The sequence below is a fragment of the Pongo abelii genome, chromosome 9 (genome assembly GCF_028885655.2).
Source record: "Pongo abelii isolate AG06213 chromosome 9, NHGRI_mPonAbe1-v2.0_pri, whole genome shotgun sequence".
Lineage (NCBI taxonomy): Eukaryota > Metazoa > Chordata > Mammalia > Primates > Hominidae > Pongo > Pongo abelii.
The window spans coordinates 65291617-65309301 of record NC_071994.2 but is presented as its reverse complement, the minus strand read 5'-3'; the positions used below and the strand labels follow the sequence as shown (position 1 = coordinate 65309301).

The following is a 17685-nucleotide window of genomic DNA, read 5'->3' as shown; positions in this document are numbered from 1 at the left end:
ATATAGGTAGACTGCCTAATCTGGCATTTGCCACGCAGCTGACTTCAATATAGTAGCTCTAATATTATGGTCCTTGAGGATCTTACCGTGTTATGGCCCAGAACTGCATTTGATTAAAGAAGGCTCCCCTAAAAAAGAGTCATACATATTCCATTTGTCCTTTCAGAAGGCAGTGAAGCATTTACACTCTGTAAGACAAATTCCTATCCAAAAATAGTTAAGATTTCTAAAATATTTTGATGCTGAAAGAGGTGTGCTTCAGTTGTGTGGAAAATTTGCTTCTATGGAAGAATTTTTAATACAGGTCATTTCTATTTTACTTTTTCTGGCTGAAAGGATTTTACATTTATTCAAAGTCAAAAGGGAAAAGAAATCCAAGAACTACAGAAGAGCAGTTGAAGTGATTTATGCTTGATTTCTAAATGCAACATATGTTTATACATAATTTAAAACTCAAAGAAAGCATGCTTATACAATCATGTGCAACTTTAAACTTTAATAACTCTGGATGAATACATGGTGGCAACAGTCCATGACACCTGAAAACATCATTTGTGGAGTGGTGTAGAGTTCAGTGTTCGCAGTCTGCATGTTACAACCACATTTCACACAGCCCTGCTTGGTTTGATTTTCTCCACGTGGTTGATAATGGTCTTCAGTTGCTGCTAAGTGATTTTGCAAATTTCATTTATAATCCTCGCCCTACAATTACCTAAGTACTGTTTCTGCAAGTTAACCTATATGCTACGCTCAGTCATATACCTTTCAAAGTTACTAATGCAACTGCCAAAGAGGGACAGTGTCAACATCATTGTCTTCATTAGAAGGATGGCTGCCCCACACTGTGAGAACACTGTTATTCCTAACAGTAGTTTAATTTTAGAGGGATGTGAGAATTAGTTTGACCTTAATTCCAGATGTGCACGCCTCAAAAGAAAAATCCCATTCTCCTTCCTTTTGGGGAGCACTTTTGGTGGCACCAAGGCTGGTGTGGGGTAGTGGAGAGAGCACTGAGCTTAGAGTCACAACCAGATGAAACTGCTCTGGTCTTCACTAGCTGTGTGACTTGGGCAAGCAGCTTGCAGTCTCTGAGCCTCTGAGATCCCTGATGGACGAGGAGAACAATGACCCCTCCCCAGGCTGTGCTGAGAGAGGGAATTGACTGTGGATATGAAAACGCTGCCCTGGCACAGAGGTAGGAGCTGAGCAACACTGCTGGATGAATAAACACATGTAATGCAGGGTGAACAGAACATTTCATCTGCAACAGCTGAAGGCACAGCTTACCTATGCCCATGGAAAGAACTGCGTGGAAAATTCATTTGTTGCATTTTTTGCCAGGTTGATGTTTGCAAAGCAGGGCACTGTTCTCCACATTTCCCCAAAACCCATCATAGGGAGACTCCACATTCTTTCCATCTCCTCCCCTCAAACAATTATCAAAGCCATGTTGGCTGTCTGCCAACCGGTAGAGGCAAAGCAGCCAATAATCTGGACAGGGGTGGCAAACTGCTCCTGCAGTTTAACCCTGCCTGACTCTCCCAAGCACCAGACTGTGAAGCCTGGAGAACAGCCTCGGGGAGCTGAACAAATGCACAGCACCTCATGCTGTCAAGCCAGAGGGGAAATTTACTGGGAAGAAGATGTAGGAAGAAGCCTGGTCAGCCCACGCCTAAAGCACACACCTGGGGAAATAAATTAGCTATTTCTATTGCACATCTACCCACAGCCTGGTCCAGATCTAAATCTCTTCCCCTCCCAGCAGTGCAGCGGCGGCAGCCGCAGGCTCCCCCAGTGCCAACTCTTCAGTCAGGCTCCTCTCCAGGTCCTCCAGCTCCTGGCGCACCTCCTCCATGAAGCTGCCAACTTCATACTCATCGGGGGCCTCTCTGGGCAGCAGGATCTCCCCATCTTGGTCACGGCTCCCCATGAAGGTCGGCTTGCACACATACACCAGGCTGTGGCTGGGGAGAGACGGGACAAAGCCAGGCTCTAAACGTGGGAGCCTGCCCAGGCCGAAAGCTAAGGCGCCCTGACTCTGTGGGGCTCCCAGCCTCACCTTCACGCCCCCTCCTCTCCTGTCTCTTCAACAGAGACACTTCACTTCCCGTCAACATCTAGGCTCATTTTGGGAGAATGTGCTAACCGGGGGCAGCTTCCCCTCCTCCAGAGCAGGCCTGACCTCCTGCGACTCTCAGGCCCCACAGCCCAGGGGCAGGACCTGAGGGCTATATAGCAGCACCACAGCTCCTCAAAGACCCTGGCCCATTCGGGCCTCCGGGCAGGAGTCAGCCTGACCCTGGGGTGTAGTCTAGCCACATGCAGGATGCCATGGACCTCTGTGGGAATGGGGAGGAAGAATTCCTTTTTTTAAAAAAAATTAATGTATTTGGTAGAGACGGGATCTCCCTATGTTGCCCAGGCTGGTCTTGAACTCTTGGCCTCAAGCAATCCTCCTGCATTGGCCTCCCAAAGCTCTAGGATTACGGGTGTGAGCCACTGCACACAGCCGTGGGGAATGGGAGTTCTGCCTGTCTGCCCAGCAGCCCTGGATTCTGTTGGGAGAGAAGATTGAGTAGAGGCTGCGGGGAGGACAGGGAGATGTGCCCTGAGAAGTTGGCCAGGCCTGAGCCTCATGCCTCATGGAGTCTCAGCAGCCTCAGACACTGTGGGCTGCACCCTCCACCTTGGTGGCCACTCCTGGCCTCCCCGTGGCCTCTCTGCCAGCTCCTTTTTCTCTGCTTATCTGTCATTGTGACAGGTCTAGGGAGGGAGCCCAGGCTTTTGGCTTTTCTCCCTCCATGCCCTCTCCCTGGACCATCCACTCATGAAGCTTCAGCCACCAGCTAGATGAGCCCCAGATCTGTGCCTCCTGGGCAGCCTGGGCTCCAGACCCCTAGAACTGACTGCTCATTGGACCCTTCCATCTGCATGACCCAACGACCTCTCAAACCAATCCTAAAGGGAATCTACATCTCCCCCAGGGAAAACCTGCTTCTGCTCCTGTGCCCCTGCTGGATGGCACCTCCTCAGCCCTTGGCTCCCTGAGAGGTAGGGTGAGGGGGCCTCACCTGTGGGGCTGGCAGAGGAGGCCACTGGCACAAGGGCATCGGTCCAAGGCTCCATCAGGCTCTAGCTCCCAGGTGATGAGGTCCAGAAGCCGGCTGGCGGGGTCATGGCAAAGCTCGCCCTCCACGGGCAGGGGTGTGCACACAGGGAACAGCAGGCCTGGAAGCAGCCCAGAGTCACCCCTGTGTGCCCCGTGTAGGGTAGAAGGGCTCCAAGGGGAGGGGCAAAGAAATGGAGCATAACCTCCTACCTCCCACCCTCAACCCCAAAGTGCAGGTTAGTTTGAAGATATGGAATGACAGGAAACAAGAATGGCAGCCTGGGCTCAGGAGGGAATGATTGGTAGGGCTGAGGCAGGCAGGACTGCCTGGAAGAGGTGGGCTTCTGCTGGATTTTGAGGGCCAGAAAGTCTGGAGAAATTAAGAGTGGGGCAAAGGCATTCAGGCACAGGGACAGCACCAGCAAAGGCCTGGGGTTGAGCTCAGTGGAAAATGTCAGGGCCGGTGAAATTCCCAAATAGGCCAAGGAGTAGTGGAGAGAAAAGGAGGGCAAGTAAGTTGGAGCTGCATGAGGCCTCACAAGACAGCCTAAGGGGTCTGAACATCGTGGGAGACAACAGGAGCTGCTGCAGGTCCCAGGGGAGCAACACCCAAAAAGCAGCCTTTTAGGAAGATCACGGAGGCGGCAGGTACGGGGAGGACTAGTGGGCTGGGGATGCCGAGCTGGGGAGGCAGCAAATGAGAATTTTTCAAAAACCCTAGTGGGGGCGGAGAGAGCCTGAGCAGACCTCACCTGGGAGAGGCAGGACGGAAGATGGGAGTGGAAGCGGGTGATTCACAGGAAAAGGAACCTGGGAAATAAGGAGTGGTGGGAGGGAGGGGGCTGCTAGTCCCACCCATCTGGGGGTGTTCCTTCCAGACTGGGCTTTTGCATCCTGAAGTCATTTAACTTTTCTGAGCATCAACAGGGGAAAAAAAAGAGGTGGTCTTCCCACTCCGGGCAGAGGCTGTGGGAGGGCAGCACACACTGATGAGCATTTGGGAGCCTATCCAAGAGGTGGGACGCGAAACCATGTGGTTGGCATGGACGTGGCTCCAGGAGGTCCAGTCTGGTGGAGGTTGGGACAGGGTTTTCCCTGCATCTGAGGGGAGGCCACTCACCTCTCTGGAAGGCACAGCACAGCCCCGGCTGGCAGTCCCTCTGGTTGTCGCAGATGGTCCCATTGCTGCCCCTGGTGGCCATTTTGGTGCAGTGACCCCAGACACACAGCTGGTCTCCACAGCACTCACTGTCCCGGGTGCAGAGCTGCGGACAGGTGGAAAGAGCCTAGAGCCAGAGGCTTAGGGACTGGGGGCTTGCTGAGATCCCAGCCTGAAGATACCACAGATAGGCCAACCTGCATCCTCCCATTGTAGAGACAGGTAGACCAGGCTGAGATTTCAGTGAAAGTCAATGGGACAGAGGTGGGAGCTTGGCTGGCGAGACATGCGGGTCAGAACGCTGGAAAAATGGCACCGGGAGGACTCATGGATCTGAGTCTTTCTCCACAGCTTAAGATTTTGCAAAGAACAGCAGGGGGTCTTTGTGGTCCCCACAGACTTTGCCATTCCCTTTTTCCTTAGGTCCCTAGGTCCAGGCCCAAAGAAGCAAGGCCCAATGATGAGCCGATTAAACTAAGGCCCAAGCTGGCCCAAGATGAGGATGGTCTGTGGGTGCCAGGGTCCTGCAGCCACACAGGGCATGGCAGTTAGAGAGCAAAGTGAGGTCCCCACGGCTGTGCCCAGTGATGGTACCGAGTGGGGTTGGCTGGGAGGTGCAACAGCAGTGGCCTCACCACAGACAGCCGGGTAAGGTAATAAGAATTGCTTGACTTTCCAAACTTATTAGCATGCTGTGTTATTGTCTGAATAAGGAAAAATGACTAGGAAAAGTCTGTGAGTCCATGTGGCTTCGTCCAAAATGCCTGTTGGGTGAAGAGTCTCCTTTGCCCTGGCTCCACATTTCCCAGTGTAACCTGCACTGGGGCAGTGCCCTGGCCTCTTCTTGCCCTGTCCCTCTGCCCTCTCTTATTGGCAGATTGGAGAAAGATCTGGTGGGTGGGGTGCAGGTCCAGAAGGAGAGCAGCTCTCCCTGCCTGGGGGCTGCCGGAATGTCTCTGAATGTCTATTAGGATGGGTCATCCCCAGGGGAAGCAACAGGTGTAAGGACACCTCCTCTCCCTTCCCTCCCCTTCTTGAACTCCCGGCCTCAAGAGATCCTTCTGCCTTGGTCTCCCCAAAGTGCTGGGATTACAGGTGTAGCCACGGTGCCTGGCCGTCTCTCCCCTTCTCTACCATCAATGACACAAACAACATGACCAGAGAACATGGGGTGGGATGGGAGTGGCCCTGGGTCTGCAGATGGCTTCCTGTCATCCCAGACTGGAATGATTTCCTTGTCACTCCAGGAGTCAGCCCTCTGGGGAGCCCTCTTGGGTCCTCCCCATCATGGTGAGGCTCTTCTGGGAAGCCCAGCTGAGAACGCTGGGGCCCCTGGCTTTCTCCCCCAGGTGCCTGAGACCCTGGTGCCACAGCCCCAGAGGCCCTGGCATACTCACCATCCGCTGGCCCCGGCATGGCTGGCAGGTGTACTGGAAGCTGGCAAACTGGCAGTACTTGCTGGGCCCACAGTCCTCGTCGATGATGCACTCCTGGGGAAGGGCACAGGGAGCAGATGTGTCAATGGAGAGCAGAGCAGCAGGCCCACAGTGCCCAGGTAGGGCCAGGCCCGCTTCCATTCCCCACTCTTGACCCCACAGGCTCAGCAGGGTCAGGAAAGGCCTCCAGACTCTAGTTGCTCCTGATCCCTGCCTGGCTGCACTGCCCTTCAGCATCTCCATGCCTAGCAGGCTTGGCGGCCCAGAGCCTGGAGGATCCCATACCAAATTCACACAATTGCCATCTGTGCACAGTTCTCCCCCACCCACACCCAGGGCGGGAGCACAGGGACTCAGGGCTGGTCGTCCACACAGAACAGATGGATTTAATAAAAAGTGCTAATGAGGTCCAGGCCCGCCCGACTGCACAGGAAAGGCTGGAAGCCAGGCCCCAAGGGCTCTGCTGACTGTGAAGACTGGGAGGCAGCAGAGGGGGCATCGCTAGGGACCCTGCCAGAAAGCCACAGCCCTGCCCACAGACAGCACCCTCAGGGTCCTGGGTCTAGGGTCCCTGCAAGAGGGAAAGGCAGCTGCCAGCTTGGAAATGAATTAGAGGAGGGTGGCTGGACTCCAGCCCTCCCAGCCCAGGTGCTGTCTCCTCATGGCTGCCAGCTCTGCCTGGCTGGAGAAATAGGGAGAGAGGGAGTGAGAGGAATCTGTCCACCCCACGGCCTGAGTCACAGAACACGGAGGCATGGCCGAGGACACTGTGACCTGCCGTGGTCGCCGGTCACTGGCAGAAGCAGGGCTGCTTCAACTCCTGGACCTGCTGTCGGGCTCAGGCCTGCGAACTGGCAGCTTTACAGCAGGGGAAGGAGGGAACATGATGACAGGAATGGCCATTGATCGCCCTTTTGAGGTATCAGGCTTGACGGCCCTGATCTTGTTCAGTGACTCCTCCCAGCAGAAGGCAGGTAGGGACTGTGTCTTCTCTATATTGCCATCCGGGAAATGGAGGCAGAGAGGTCCCTCCAAGATAATGTGACTAGTTCAGGGTGGAGGGTCTCTTTCCACCACCAGCCCTTGAGCCAAGGGGGTTCAGGGCTCCACATGTAGCAGCCAGTGGTGAGAAGGACCCTCCTGAGGCCTGGTATTCTGGGGCCCAGCAGACCTTCTGGAAGGATCTTGAGGAAGGGAAGGACTGGCTCCCCCCTCTAACCCAGAGCATCCTCCCATCCTGAATGCAGGTGTGGAGCCCCACCTGGAAGAGCCTGGCGGGGCAGGCCTGGACCTCCGGCAGCTGCCTCCAGTCCCCTTCCAGGGGCTCTGCTGCTCTGATCAACACTGCAAGTGCTGGCGGCCCAGCAACCAGGGCGCTCCCTTGCAAAGCACTGATGCCTTTGTTTCAGTTACTTTCCCATCACCCCTTAAATGTCAGGCATGATACCATCGCTGTTTTTACGGATAAGAAAACTGAGGCTCTGAGTAGGGTGAACGGCCTTCCAAGTGAAGGGACTGAGTCTGAGCCAGAGCCCTAATGGCCAGAGAAGTCCCAACAGGGCTGGGAACAAATCACAGATGGGCTTTGTCTCAGCCCAGCACACGCTCTTGTGCACAGACACAACTCAGGCTGCTCAGCCGGAAGCCTCCTGACATTCTTTCCAAAGCAGAACGGCAAGAAAATGGAGTGGGAGGGACGACATTTGGGAGAAAGGAAGGGCCAACAGGCACAGAATCCCTTCTCTGAACCAGCCATATTTTGAGGGACTGGGGACATAAAGGTGAATGTGAGGAGGCCTCTGCCCTTAAGAAATTCATAATTCAATTGGAAAAAGAGAGAGAGAAAGAGCAACCCAGTAGCAAAGGAGACAAAGGGTATAAACAGACAACTTAGAATAACAGAACTTTGCCTCTTCAAATAGAAAGGCATTCAACCTCACCAATGAAATCAATCAAGAAATGCAACTTAAAAGAGCAGAATACCATTTTTTTCACTTAGAATGGAAAAAATTAGAAAGGATGAATGTCTCCATGGTGGGTGGAATAACAGCACCCCCAAAGATGTTCACATCCTATTCCCCGGAACCTGTGGGTATGTTATGTTACATAGGAAGGGGAAATTAGAGGCAGAGGGAATGCAGGTTGCTAATCAGCTGACCTGAAGGTAGGGAGTGCACTCTGGATTATCCAGGAGCACCTGATTATCACAGGGACTTTAAAAATGGAAAAGGGAATACAGGAAGAGTCAGTGTCAGAGTGATATCATGCAAGGTGTCACAGACACTCCACTGGCCATCCCTGGCTTTGTAGATGGAAGGGGGGCCAGGGGCCAAGGAGCAGAATCTCTCTTAGAGCCTCCAGAGAGGAATGCAGCCCTGCCCACTCTTTGCTTTTAGCCTAGTGGGACTTGTGTTGGACTTCTGACCTCCAGAACTGGAAAATAATAAATTTGTGTTGCTTTAATCCAGTAAATGTGCGGTAATTTGTTACAGCATCAATAGGAAACTAATAAAATATTCAATGTTAGTTTCAGGAAATAGGCATTGCCAAATGCTTTGGGGTAATTAAAATTGAAGTTTTTTTTTTTTTTTTTTTTGCAGGCAATCCATCAGCATCTATCAAATAGTTAAATGTATATGTCCTTTGACCCAATCATTTCCCTTCCTGGTGACTACCCTCAGAAACACTTGTCCATATATGTAAATATCTGAGAACAAGGGTTAAGTTTAAGGCTATATTGTTCTATTATTTATAATCCAGAAATAACAGAAATGTCCAACAAGAGGGAACTGATTATTGTACAGTCATTTCACAGAAAAATCCCTCCGTGCAGACATTAAAAAGAATGCAGTTGTTCTTTGCATAATGATTTCTAAAACAAGCAAGGGTTAGAACCATAAACAAAAGCAGGGAAATGTTGAAACCATAAGCTTTTGTAAAGCCCTTCTGTAAAGCAGAATAATACCACACTCATGCCTGTGCCCAGTACTGTGGCTGGAACATCATGGGCGCACAATAAATATGTGTTGAGTGGGTGAAAGCACCTGCATCTTACTGTGGCAAACAGGCTAACAAAACGCTGACCGTTAGCAATGATTTGAGAACTAGCGCAAAAAACATACATTCCATTAATTTGGCTTCTCCTTCCCCCGAAAGGCCTTCGTAGACTTGGGATTTTCACTATACATTTCCTCTCCCAGATCTTTAATTAAAAATATGAGCTAAGACTCTTCTAGCATCAATTCCTATAAGACCCTGCTGTTTACAATTATCCATCAAGACGGGTGCATTTTCATCCTTAGGAATATCTTCCTTTCCCTAAACAGGCTCCTATGCATGACAAAGCATATTCCCTTCAAACTTAATTGTTTTTCTAGGTATGGAAAAAAAATTTTTTTTGGCATGGAACTTTGCCAAAAACCTTTGAAAAATCTAAATATACCAAAGCTACTGGTTTCCTTTGAGGTATCAGCAAGGAGTGCTGATAGGTTAGTTCCGCATGACTCCCCTCAAGAAAGCTTGAGACTTTTGTTATAATCAAGCCCACTGGCTTGTCTAGTTGGATGTGCAACTGCCATTCCTAGCAGGAACACAATCTTTAAGAATTGTGGTCATACTAGAAACTTTGGGACTCCAAGGTGCACAAACTGAATCCTAGTTTTGCCACTTAACAGCTGTGAAACCTTGGGCTGCTGACTCTACCTCTATTAAAAACAAAGATGAAGGCAGGAGCTGTTTTGCAGGGCTGTTGTACAGAGTTCATGCTCGGTGAACGGCGGCCATAGCAACAGATAGCTATGCATCTGCTCCTCCACACTGCCAATGCCTGATCCCGCCATGGTGCACCCCTGCCAGGGGACCAGCTTGTGAGCAGAAAGGAAGGTCTAAATCAACAGGGCCCTAAGGCATCCACCAAAACTTGACATCTCTGTCCTGGTCAGCACTTGGGGATCAAACATCTAGTCCCGACTTATCTACATCCTGAGGGTGTCAAACAGGTGGGCAGTGGCCTGTATGTCCACCCCAGGCAAGTCCCGGGGCAGAGTGACCTTTTGTTATACAAAGGCCAGGCTCTCCATCCAGTAAAGCTGTTTGTATTGAGTCTCTCCTGAGGACCGCTAGCAGTAGGGGCTGGCCTCACCTTTCCCGGTGTTTGTTAGACCTGAGGAAGAGGTCAGGCCCTCTACCCTTAGCAGAACTGAATGAGTGGGTGCAGAGGACATGTGTCAGTGCCCTCCAAGCACAGCCAGGCCCCGAGCTGAGAAATCCAGGTTTTTTTCTTTTCAATAATTCTAATTGCTCTTAGCTGTGCTCAAGGGTTCTGTCCACATTTGCGCCAAGGTGTTAAAGGGGCCTCAGCACTGAGAAGCTGAAATCAGAAATAAGAGGCCTAGGAGGGAAGGCGGGGGCTCTGGGCTTGTTAAAGGGGCCTCAGCACCCAACTGGGCTCTGGATGGCTGAGAAGCTGAGATCAGAAATAAGAGGCCTGGGAGGGAAGGTGGGGGCTCTGGGCTTGGGGTCTTGTTTTAGTAAGGAATGAGCACCTTGCAGAGCCTCTACCTCTTAGCCCTGGGACCAGAAGAGGGACTCCATCCTGAAGTGAAAGGCACACCAAAAAGCACTTCAAAGGCTATGCCTGCAATCCATCACGTGCAGGCACAGAGCCCTGGCCAGATAGGACCACTAGTGCCCGCCACCTGGCACAATTTCTCTCTAGTCTCCTTGACATAGTTCTTATCCCTACTTCGCAGATGTGGAAACTGAGACTGAAGGATAGAATCTGCCGAGAGGTCACCCAGCTTGACGGGACTGGAGTCAACAGACACTTTTCATTTCCTGCTGGGGAGATCACCATTTTTCTCTCCTCTTCTTCAGTCACAACTTAGTAGCACCTGCCCGGGACAGGGCTCTGGGCCCCATGCATCCCCAGAGACAGAAGGCAGGAACTCATGGTCAAGGCCATAGCCGCTGAGCGTCTGGGCCCAAATGTCGTATGGCTGGAAGACAGCACCCTGCTGCATGGACTTCAGCAGCTCCTCTCCAGTCCTGGCCACTCCTGTTTGCCCCCACTCCTCCCTCCCATCCTACTGGGGAAATCTGACAAACAGCCCAGAAGCTGGCCGTGGGGAATGCAGTCATTCAGAGGATGGCTTCTTTGTTGTCCTGAGGCGGGAACTATATTTAGAAAGCTCAGAAGCTGGCGGGAGCGAAGGCTGACCGGGAACACGGCATAGATTTGGCAGGAATGTCGGGCTGGAAGCAGCCCCGGTGCTTCGACACTATCATGAAATAGTGGAAAATGGCAAAGGAGCCATTCTGAGTCTTCGATTTTCCAGTTTAGAGTTGATCAGATGAGAGAGGCTCTGAGAGAGCAGAAGTCAAAACTTGGAGGAGGGAGAGGACAACAAGTGAGTCCCTGGAGGCTTTCCCAGAGTCTGCGTGGGGCCCGCAGAGGCACCGCTTCTTTGGGACCCTTCTGATGCTGCATCTCATTCCTCATACTGGCTGGGCACTTGGATTTCCCACACTTCTCAGGAATCCCAGACATTCTTGTTCACCGGAGGCCCAAAGGAAGAGGCTGCTGGGGATGGATGCCTCCAGGGCCAGGGCCAGGGCCTTCCCCAAGCTCCTCTCAAGCCCATGGCTCTGGAGAGAACATCTTCAGGGCAAGAAGTGAGGGTCAACTGCATGCAGAATGGAGGCCTAGGACCTCCACCAATAGGATGCACTTGTCCTCAGAGCTCTGCACACTGTGCAGGAGGAGAGGACAAGAGTGAGGTTTAGAAAGCGCCAACCAGTTGCCTGCACATCTTTCAGGCTTTAAGTATAGTATGCCTCTCGGATCCTCACAGCCATCCTTTGAGGTCAGTCACCATCTTAGTCCATTTTTGCTGCTATAGCAGAATACCTGAGACTGGGTAATTTATAATGAACAGAAATTTATTGGCTCATGGTTCTGCAGGCTGCAAAGTCCAAGACTGAGGAGCCAGCATCTGGTGAGGGCCTTCTTGCTACATCATCCCCTGGCAGAAAGTGAAAGGGCCACAAGAAAGGGCAAGAGAAAAGGGGACCAAACTTGCCCTTTTATAAGAAACCAACACCCACAATAATGGCATTAATCCATTTATGAGTGTGGAGCCCTCAGGATCTAAATACCCCTTAAAGGTCTCACCTCTTAATACTGTTAAAATGGAAATTGAATTTCAACATGAGTTCTGGAGCAGTCTCTGACTCTAATTCCCCCAGCATGTGCTTGACTCGCAGCTGCCATTCACTAAAAGAATAACAGAAAGTTAGCTGGGCATGGTGACATGCACCTGTGATTCCAGCCACTTGGGAGGCTGAGGTGGGAGGATCGCTTGAGCCTGGGAGGCAGAGATTGCAGTGAGCCAAGATCGCACCACTGCATTCCAACCTGGGTGAGACAGTAAGACCCCATCTTGAAAAAAAAAAAAAGAATAACAGGAAGAACAAACTGACCAGTAGATGAACCACTGGTCATAGAGCCTTAGAGCCCAATGGTGTTGATGGAAGAAAAGCTCAGATTTACACACACATTCATAAGAGCACACATCCTTCCCTCACGGCTCTCAGAAGGAAACAATCCTGTTGACATCTTGATTTCAGACTTCCAGCCTCCAGAACCGTGACAGAATAGATTTCTGTTAAGTCGTCCTGTTTGGGGTACTTTGTGATGGCAGCCCTAGCAAACTAATACATGCACCTTCCCCCCATACAAGCCAGCAGCCCCAATCTCCTCTGTTTCGGATCTTCCACACACAGTCAGCTCTGTTCCTAAGCCTTCAGCATCTTATTGCTAGAAGGTGACAGAGGGGTGGTCAGTGGGGAGGTGCTGGTACATTCCAAAGGATGTTGAGCCACAGGGACCAGAACAGGGTCTCTTGGCTGAGCCAGGCTCTGGCACCCCAGCCCCGTACACATTCTAGTCACTGAAGGTTTGGGTGGGGCATGTTATCTGTGGATTACCATTTCCTGGCACCCTGAGGGTGGTGTGGTCATGCCAGGCCCTGAGTGCTCCCAGGATGAACAGATGGTAGAATTTGTGAGATAAACAAATAATCCTCTTCTGGATGTGCGGCTGTTCCCAGAACCCATGGGTGGGGAGGCAGCTTGGCCCAGGCCCCCACCTGAGCAGAGGCGGTCCTCTGGTAAAGAGCCAGCAGTGTGGATGAAGTGGCCAAGGTCCTGGTTCACCCAGGGCTAGGGGTATCCTTGGATGCAGGACTTGCAGTGCCAACACTGGGAGAGTCCAGGCACAGTTCTCCATCCCCCACTGGGCCCCCACACTCCCCTCTACAGGCTCTGTCGCTGCACTTGCCATACTGCTGGGTCATAAGTCAAGACCATATGGCACAAGTGCATCTGGGGCCATGTAGGGCTGAGACAGGCTTTTGCGCCCACACCTGGGTTCTAATACATATTCACTTACAAGCTAGGTGATCTTGGCCTAATTATTGAGTCTCTCTGGGTCTTATCTGTAAAGTGGGGAACCTCATGAAGTTACTGGACAGATTAAAGGAGATAACAGATGCAATAGTGCTTAGTGGCCTCCACCCACTCTACCCCTAGAGTGGATCTCTATTTGCAGTTACTCATGGCAGGAGCTCAAAGGATGGCCTATCCTGAGCTTAAGTGTGGGCCAATGGGTCTTGTTTGTTAATGAATACATTTCTACTGAAAAGGCCCAGAACATCAGACTTGAGCCAGTGCCCTTCCCATTACCAACAGCACAACTTCCTGCTTCATCCTAGAGCCCTCTGCTCTGGAGGGGAAGACAAGAAGAAGGACAGTTGCAATGGAATCAACAGAGGGCCCAGGATGGGCCAACTACCAACAAGGACAAGGAGACTGCAAGGGACAAGAAAAAACAGACACAATTCAATCACCCCTGGGGGCTAGGCTCCTGAGCATCCATCACCTCAGCTCATCCTCACACTATCCTGTCTTCCGAAGTAAACAAGAGAAGCCCCATTTGACAGATGAGGACACTGAGACAGTACAATGAAGTCACTTGCCAAAATCAGAAGTGGCAGAGCTGCACTCAAGCCAAGTTCCGCTCAACTGCAACCCGGTGCTCTATGGAGCTCTCTCTGTGAGTGGTTGGGCTGGGTCGGGGCCCCAGCCAGGGGGCAGGAGGTGGCAGTGTGAGGCAGGAGGGAACTCTGGAGCTCTCAGGGAGGTGGAGCACTGCCAGCTGTGCCTGCTGCAGGAGGGCAGGGTCCACAAGGCTGGCCCTGGCACAAGGTGACTGGAGGATTAGGAACAGTGCCCTGAGGAAGGGCAGCAGGCAGCTTCCCTTTTATCCTACTGGATTCCCAAGTCAGGCTTGCCCCATTCCTGAGAGTCCTTTTTTGACCTTAAAACCAGGCCAGTCGCAGGAGCCTGTAAGATGCACATTTGTCTGGAACACAGCAGGGCGCCTCCAGTCTTTCCTGGATGCTACACAGGAAACTCTCAGCCAGCTCAGGGGGTGGGGGCCCCAAACCTCACTGAGGGGCTCTAGCCTGACCCGCTGCAGAGACTGCCCTGTGGAAAAACCCAGGCAGGAGCCAGGAGCCCATCAGTGCCAGCTATTATTATTCTAAAGTGCCAATGTCTGCAAAGGCCTGGCTCGCCTGGGGCTGCTCCCACCAATTTTCTTCCCCAAGTCACACAGCCCAGGAAAGAGGAAAATGCACCCCCGAGCAGAGCTTGGCACCCTAGGGTATGGAGAACACTGCTCCTAACCCTTCAGTGCCTGTCACGCCTTGCTCATTCAGGAAATAGTCCTGGAGTTCTCTCTCTCTTCCTATCCTCCCTCTTCTCCTTCCAATATATACAGACAGCTCCCACCTCCAGAGCTCCTCTGGGAGCCTTCTCTCTTTGTCGGTCCCTGGAAAAGCTCGTTCCTTCCTCCAGGAATCTTGTCCTGCTGCCAGGCCACCGAGAGCCAGCCCTCCACACACAGAGCCTCCCAACATTCTTTCAGCCTGAGTGGCATTTCCTCTGGAGAAGTTAGACGCATATTTAACTCCAAAGGAAGTGGCTTGTCTCTACTCATCCAAGTGCCTGTCATCCCGCCTGGGTTGGCAGCCGTGGGGACAGCCCTCTCTACCCACTCCCCCCAACACTTCTCCGGGGACTTAGGGTCTGCACAGCCCCCACCACCTATCCAAAGGCACGCTGTGTGGGTGGAGGCACTGAGCCTGGCCTGGGTCTATTCTTCCCCAGACACACCGAGTTCACAGTTAGCACTCCATATGCAGAAGATCAGGAGGTTGATGGGCATTTCAGGCCCAAATGCACTGACAAGTCCAGCAGCACATCCAGGTCTCCCAGACCCGCTGCCTCCTCAATGGCTCCTTATTCCACTTGCATGGGACCTCTTTGTTTAGGGGCCTCAAAGTGGGGAACCTCATGAGGTTATTGGACAGATTAAAGGAGACTTAGCCAAATTTAGCAAATAAATTTTATTTAGCTAAATTTTGTCAGATTTAGCAAATAAAATTACAGGATGCCCAGCCATAGTCGAATCTCAGATAAACAATGAATAATATTTTCATACAGTATGCCTCAATTATTACATGGGACACACTAATACCAAAACTTATTTTAGTATTCTATAGGGTGTCTTGTATTTTATGTGCCAATCCGATCAATGTGAAGATTCAACAGGTGCATTTCTTGGAAGAGAGAAAGTGGGGTTGGCCTTGAGCAGGAGAAGGTTGAGAAGGAGGGGCTGGTGGCCACAGAAAGAGAGGTGGCCTCAAAGACATCCATGAAGATAAGCCAACAAGGACATCAGGGTGCCTGCTCCTGACCCCACTCCAGGGAGGAGGCCGGGAAGCACTGCCCTTCCTCCCCCTACCCACTCACCACCCCAGATTCTGGCCTGTGCTTCAGGGGCTTTGTGAGCACGTGCAGCTTTTCTTCTTCTTCTTCCTCTTCCTCTTCTCCTCCTCTTCTTCTTCCTCTTCCTCTTCTTCTTCCTCTTCTTCTTCTTCCTCTTCTTCTTCTTCCTCTCCTTCCTCTTCTTCTTCTTCTTCCTTCTTCTTTCTTCTTCTTCTCTTTTTTTTTTAACATTTTGTTTGGTTTTGTTTTTAATTTTTTTTTGTAGAGATGGGGTCTCTCTCTATGTTGCCCAAGCTGGCCTTGAACTCCTTGCTTCAAGTGATCCTCCCACCTTGGCCTCCCAAAGTGATGGGATTACAGGTGTGAGCAACCATGCTCAGGTGCAGCTTCTGTACTTGGAGAAAAGGCCTCTGGATTGTGTGTGATGACAGGGATTGTCATGAAACAATCATAGCCATAATGGCCAATATTTATATTGCTTCCTAGATATTATTCCCAGAGCTGTCCTGCCTCCTAAGCATTAACTCATGTGATCTCCAAAACACTCCACTGAGAGAGGGCTGTTATTATTCCTTTCTATTTTACAGATGAGGAAACTGAGGTGCAGAAAGGCTGAGTAACTTGCCAAAGTCACACAGCTATTGAGTGCTGGAGCTGGGATGTGAAGCAGCAGCTGGCTCTCCCGCTAGGTCAGGCAGCAGATGGGGTCCGGGATCCAAAAAGATGGCCAGGCTGAGTATCCCACGGTAACAAGAGCAGCTACAGAGGTGGGGAACAGGTTCACTGACACAAGGCAAGGCATGAATCACAACAGTGAGAGCCTCAGGCTCTCCGCAGCCTGACTTTTCCCATCCACTTAGGGGCCTTGGCCTCTGTTCCTCAACCCGCAGGGAGCTCCAACTGTCCTACCCTTGTGTCAGGAAATGGAGGCTGGGCGGGGAAGCCTTGGCAGAAGCAGCCCCCTGACAGCTGCTGCTGTATCTGCTCAGGGCCCACAGGCCTTTCAGCTGCTCCAAACTCCAGGCTGCAAACCCCGCAGGGCCTACAGTGTCTGGATGCAGTGCAAGAGAGCCAGCCCAGGTCAGTGTGAAGTCCCCCACGTGACTCTGGGAGAAATGCTTCCGGTCACAGGTGGGTAGCCAAGTTCTCACCAGGTTCTCAGGAACTGAATACGGATGTAGATCCCAGGAGATGAGTGCCAGAGAGAAAGGAAGCTGGCTTCACTCCTAACTCTACCCTCCTGAGAAGTCTCTATTCCTGCCCAGCTCCTGCTAAGGCCAGGAAGTTGGTGAGGAGGGACTCTGGTGGTTTGGGGCTCACTGTCCTGGGGTTTCCTTGCAGGCAGAGCAGGGCCTTTGCTACCCTCACAGGTGCTCCCACCAAGTCATACCTCATCCTATGCACAATGTGGCAGCAAGGAGGCCAGCGTCCAGCCACCAGCCTGCCTCCCTCTCCACCAGACTCCTTTCTGCAGCTCCAGTTATCCGCCTAAAACAAACTTGATTATGCACGTCCCTGATCATAATTGTTCAGAAAGCTGCTCCAGCCGAGGGGCCCTGGAGAAGGCTGAGGGTTGCACAAATCCAGTCAACACATAATCGGAGGAGACAGCCCGCCTTCCAGGCCCTGGGAACAGTCAGCCCGCATCTGTGATTCTGACATCATCAAAGAATGTGACAAGGGGAGAGGGAGTGAACAAAAGGTGTGTCCCAGTGACCGGGGGAGAGGGAGGCCTGGAGCTCCGTGGCAGCTCTCTGCTCTGACTGCACCAGGCACCCTGGAACCCATGACGTCCCTTCAACAATCTCAAGCTCCCTTGGCTCTAATTCTCACTCACCCAGCAACCTACAGAAAACCAGACTTGCCCCTCAGGACCCTGACACCACATAGGGAGCATCCTGGATGGGGGTCCCCACATGGAAAGAGATGCTCCTCAACCCTGCAAATTAATAGCCTGTGCTTTTGGTTTACACATTAGTGAGGTCGGAATTTAGTTAGCAAGATTGCTGAGCAGGTCCGGTCTCTGAATCTGCAGGGCTTACCGGTTCTGGACTCTCGAAAACCGACCAAGATCATGAGTTCCTGTAAGACTGTCACCCTGAGCACATTCTACCTCACAACTGACTGTC

The 17685-nt window shown here is 51.8% G+C and overlaps 1 protein-coding gene across 6 annotated transcripts in view; it reads right to left on the bottom strand.

Moving 5' to 3' along the window:
- Positions 1-390: 390 nt before the first annotated feature.
- Positions 391-17685, bottom strand: part of DKK3 (dickkopf WNT signaling pathway inhibitor 3) — a 46673-nt gene continuing 29378 nt past the window's right edge. For 5 of the 6 annotated variants that reach the window (XM_063727948.1, XM_009246614.4, XM_009246615.4 and 2 more), the window contains exons 5-8: positions 5666-5758; positions 4230-4374; positions 3072-3228; positions 391-1964 (exon numbers count right to left, since the gene is read on the bottom strand). In XM_063727948.1, coding sequence (XP_063584018.1) covers positions 1742-1964; positions 3072-3228; positions 4230-4374; positions 5666-5758 — 618 coding nt within the window. In that variant the 3' untranslated portion in view covers positions 391-1741. 6 annotated transcript variants of the gene reach the window in all.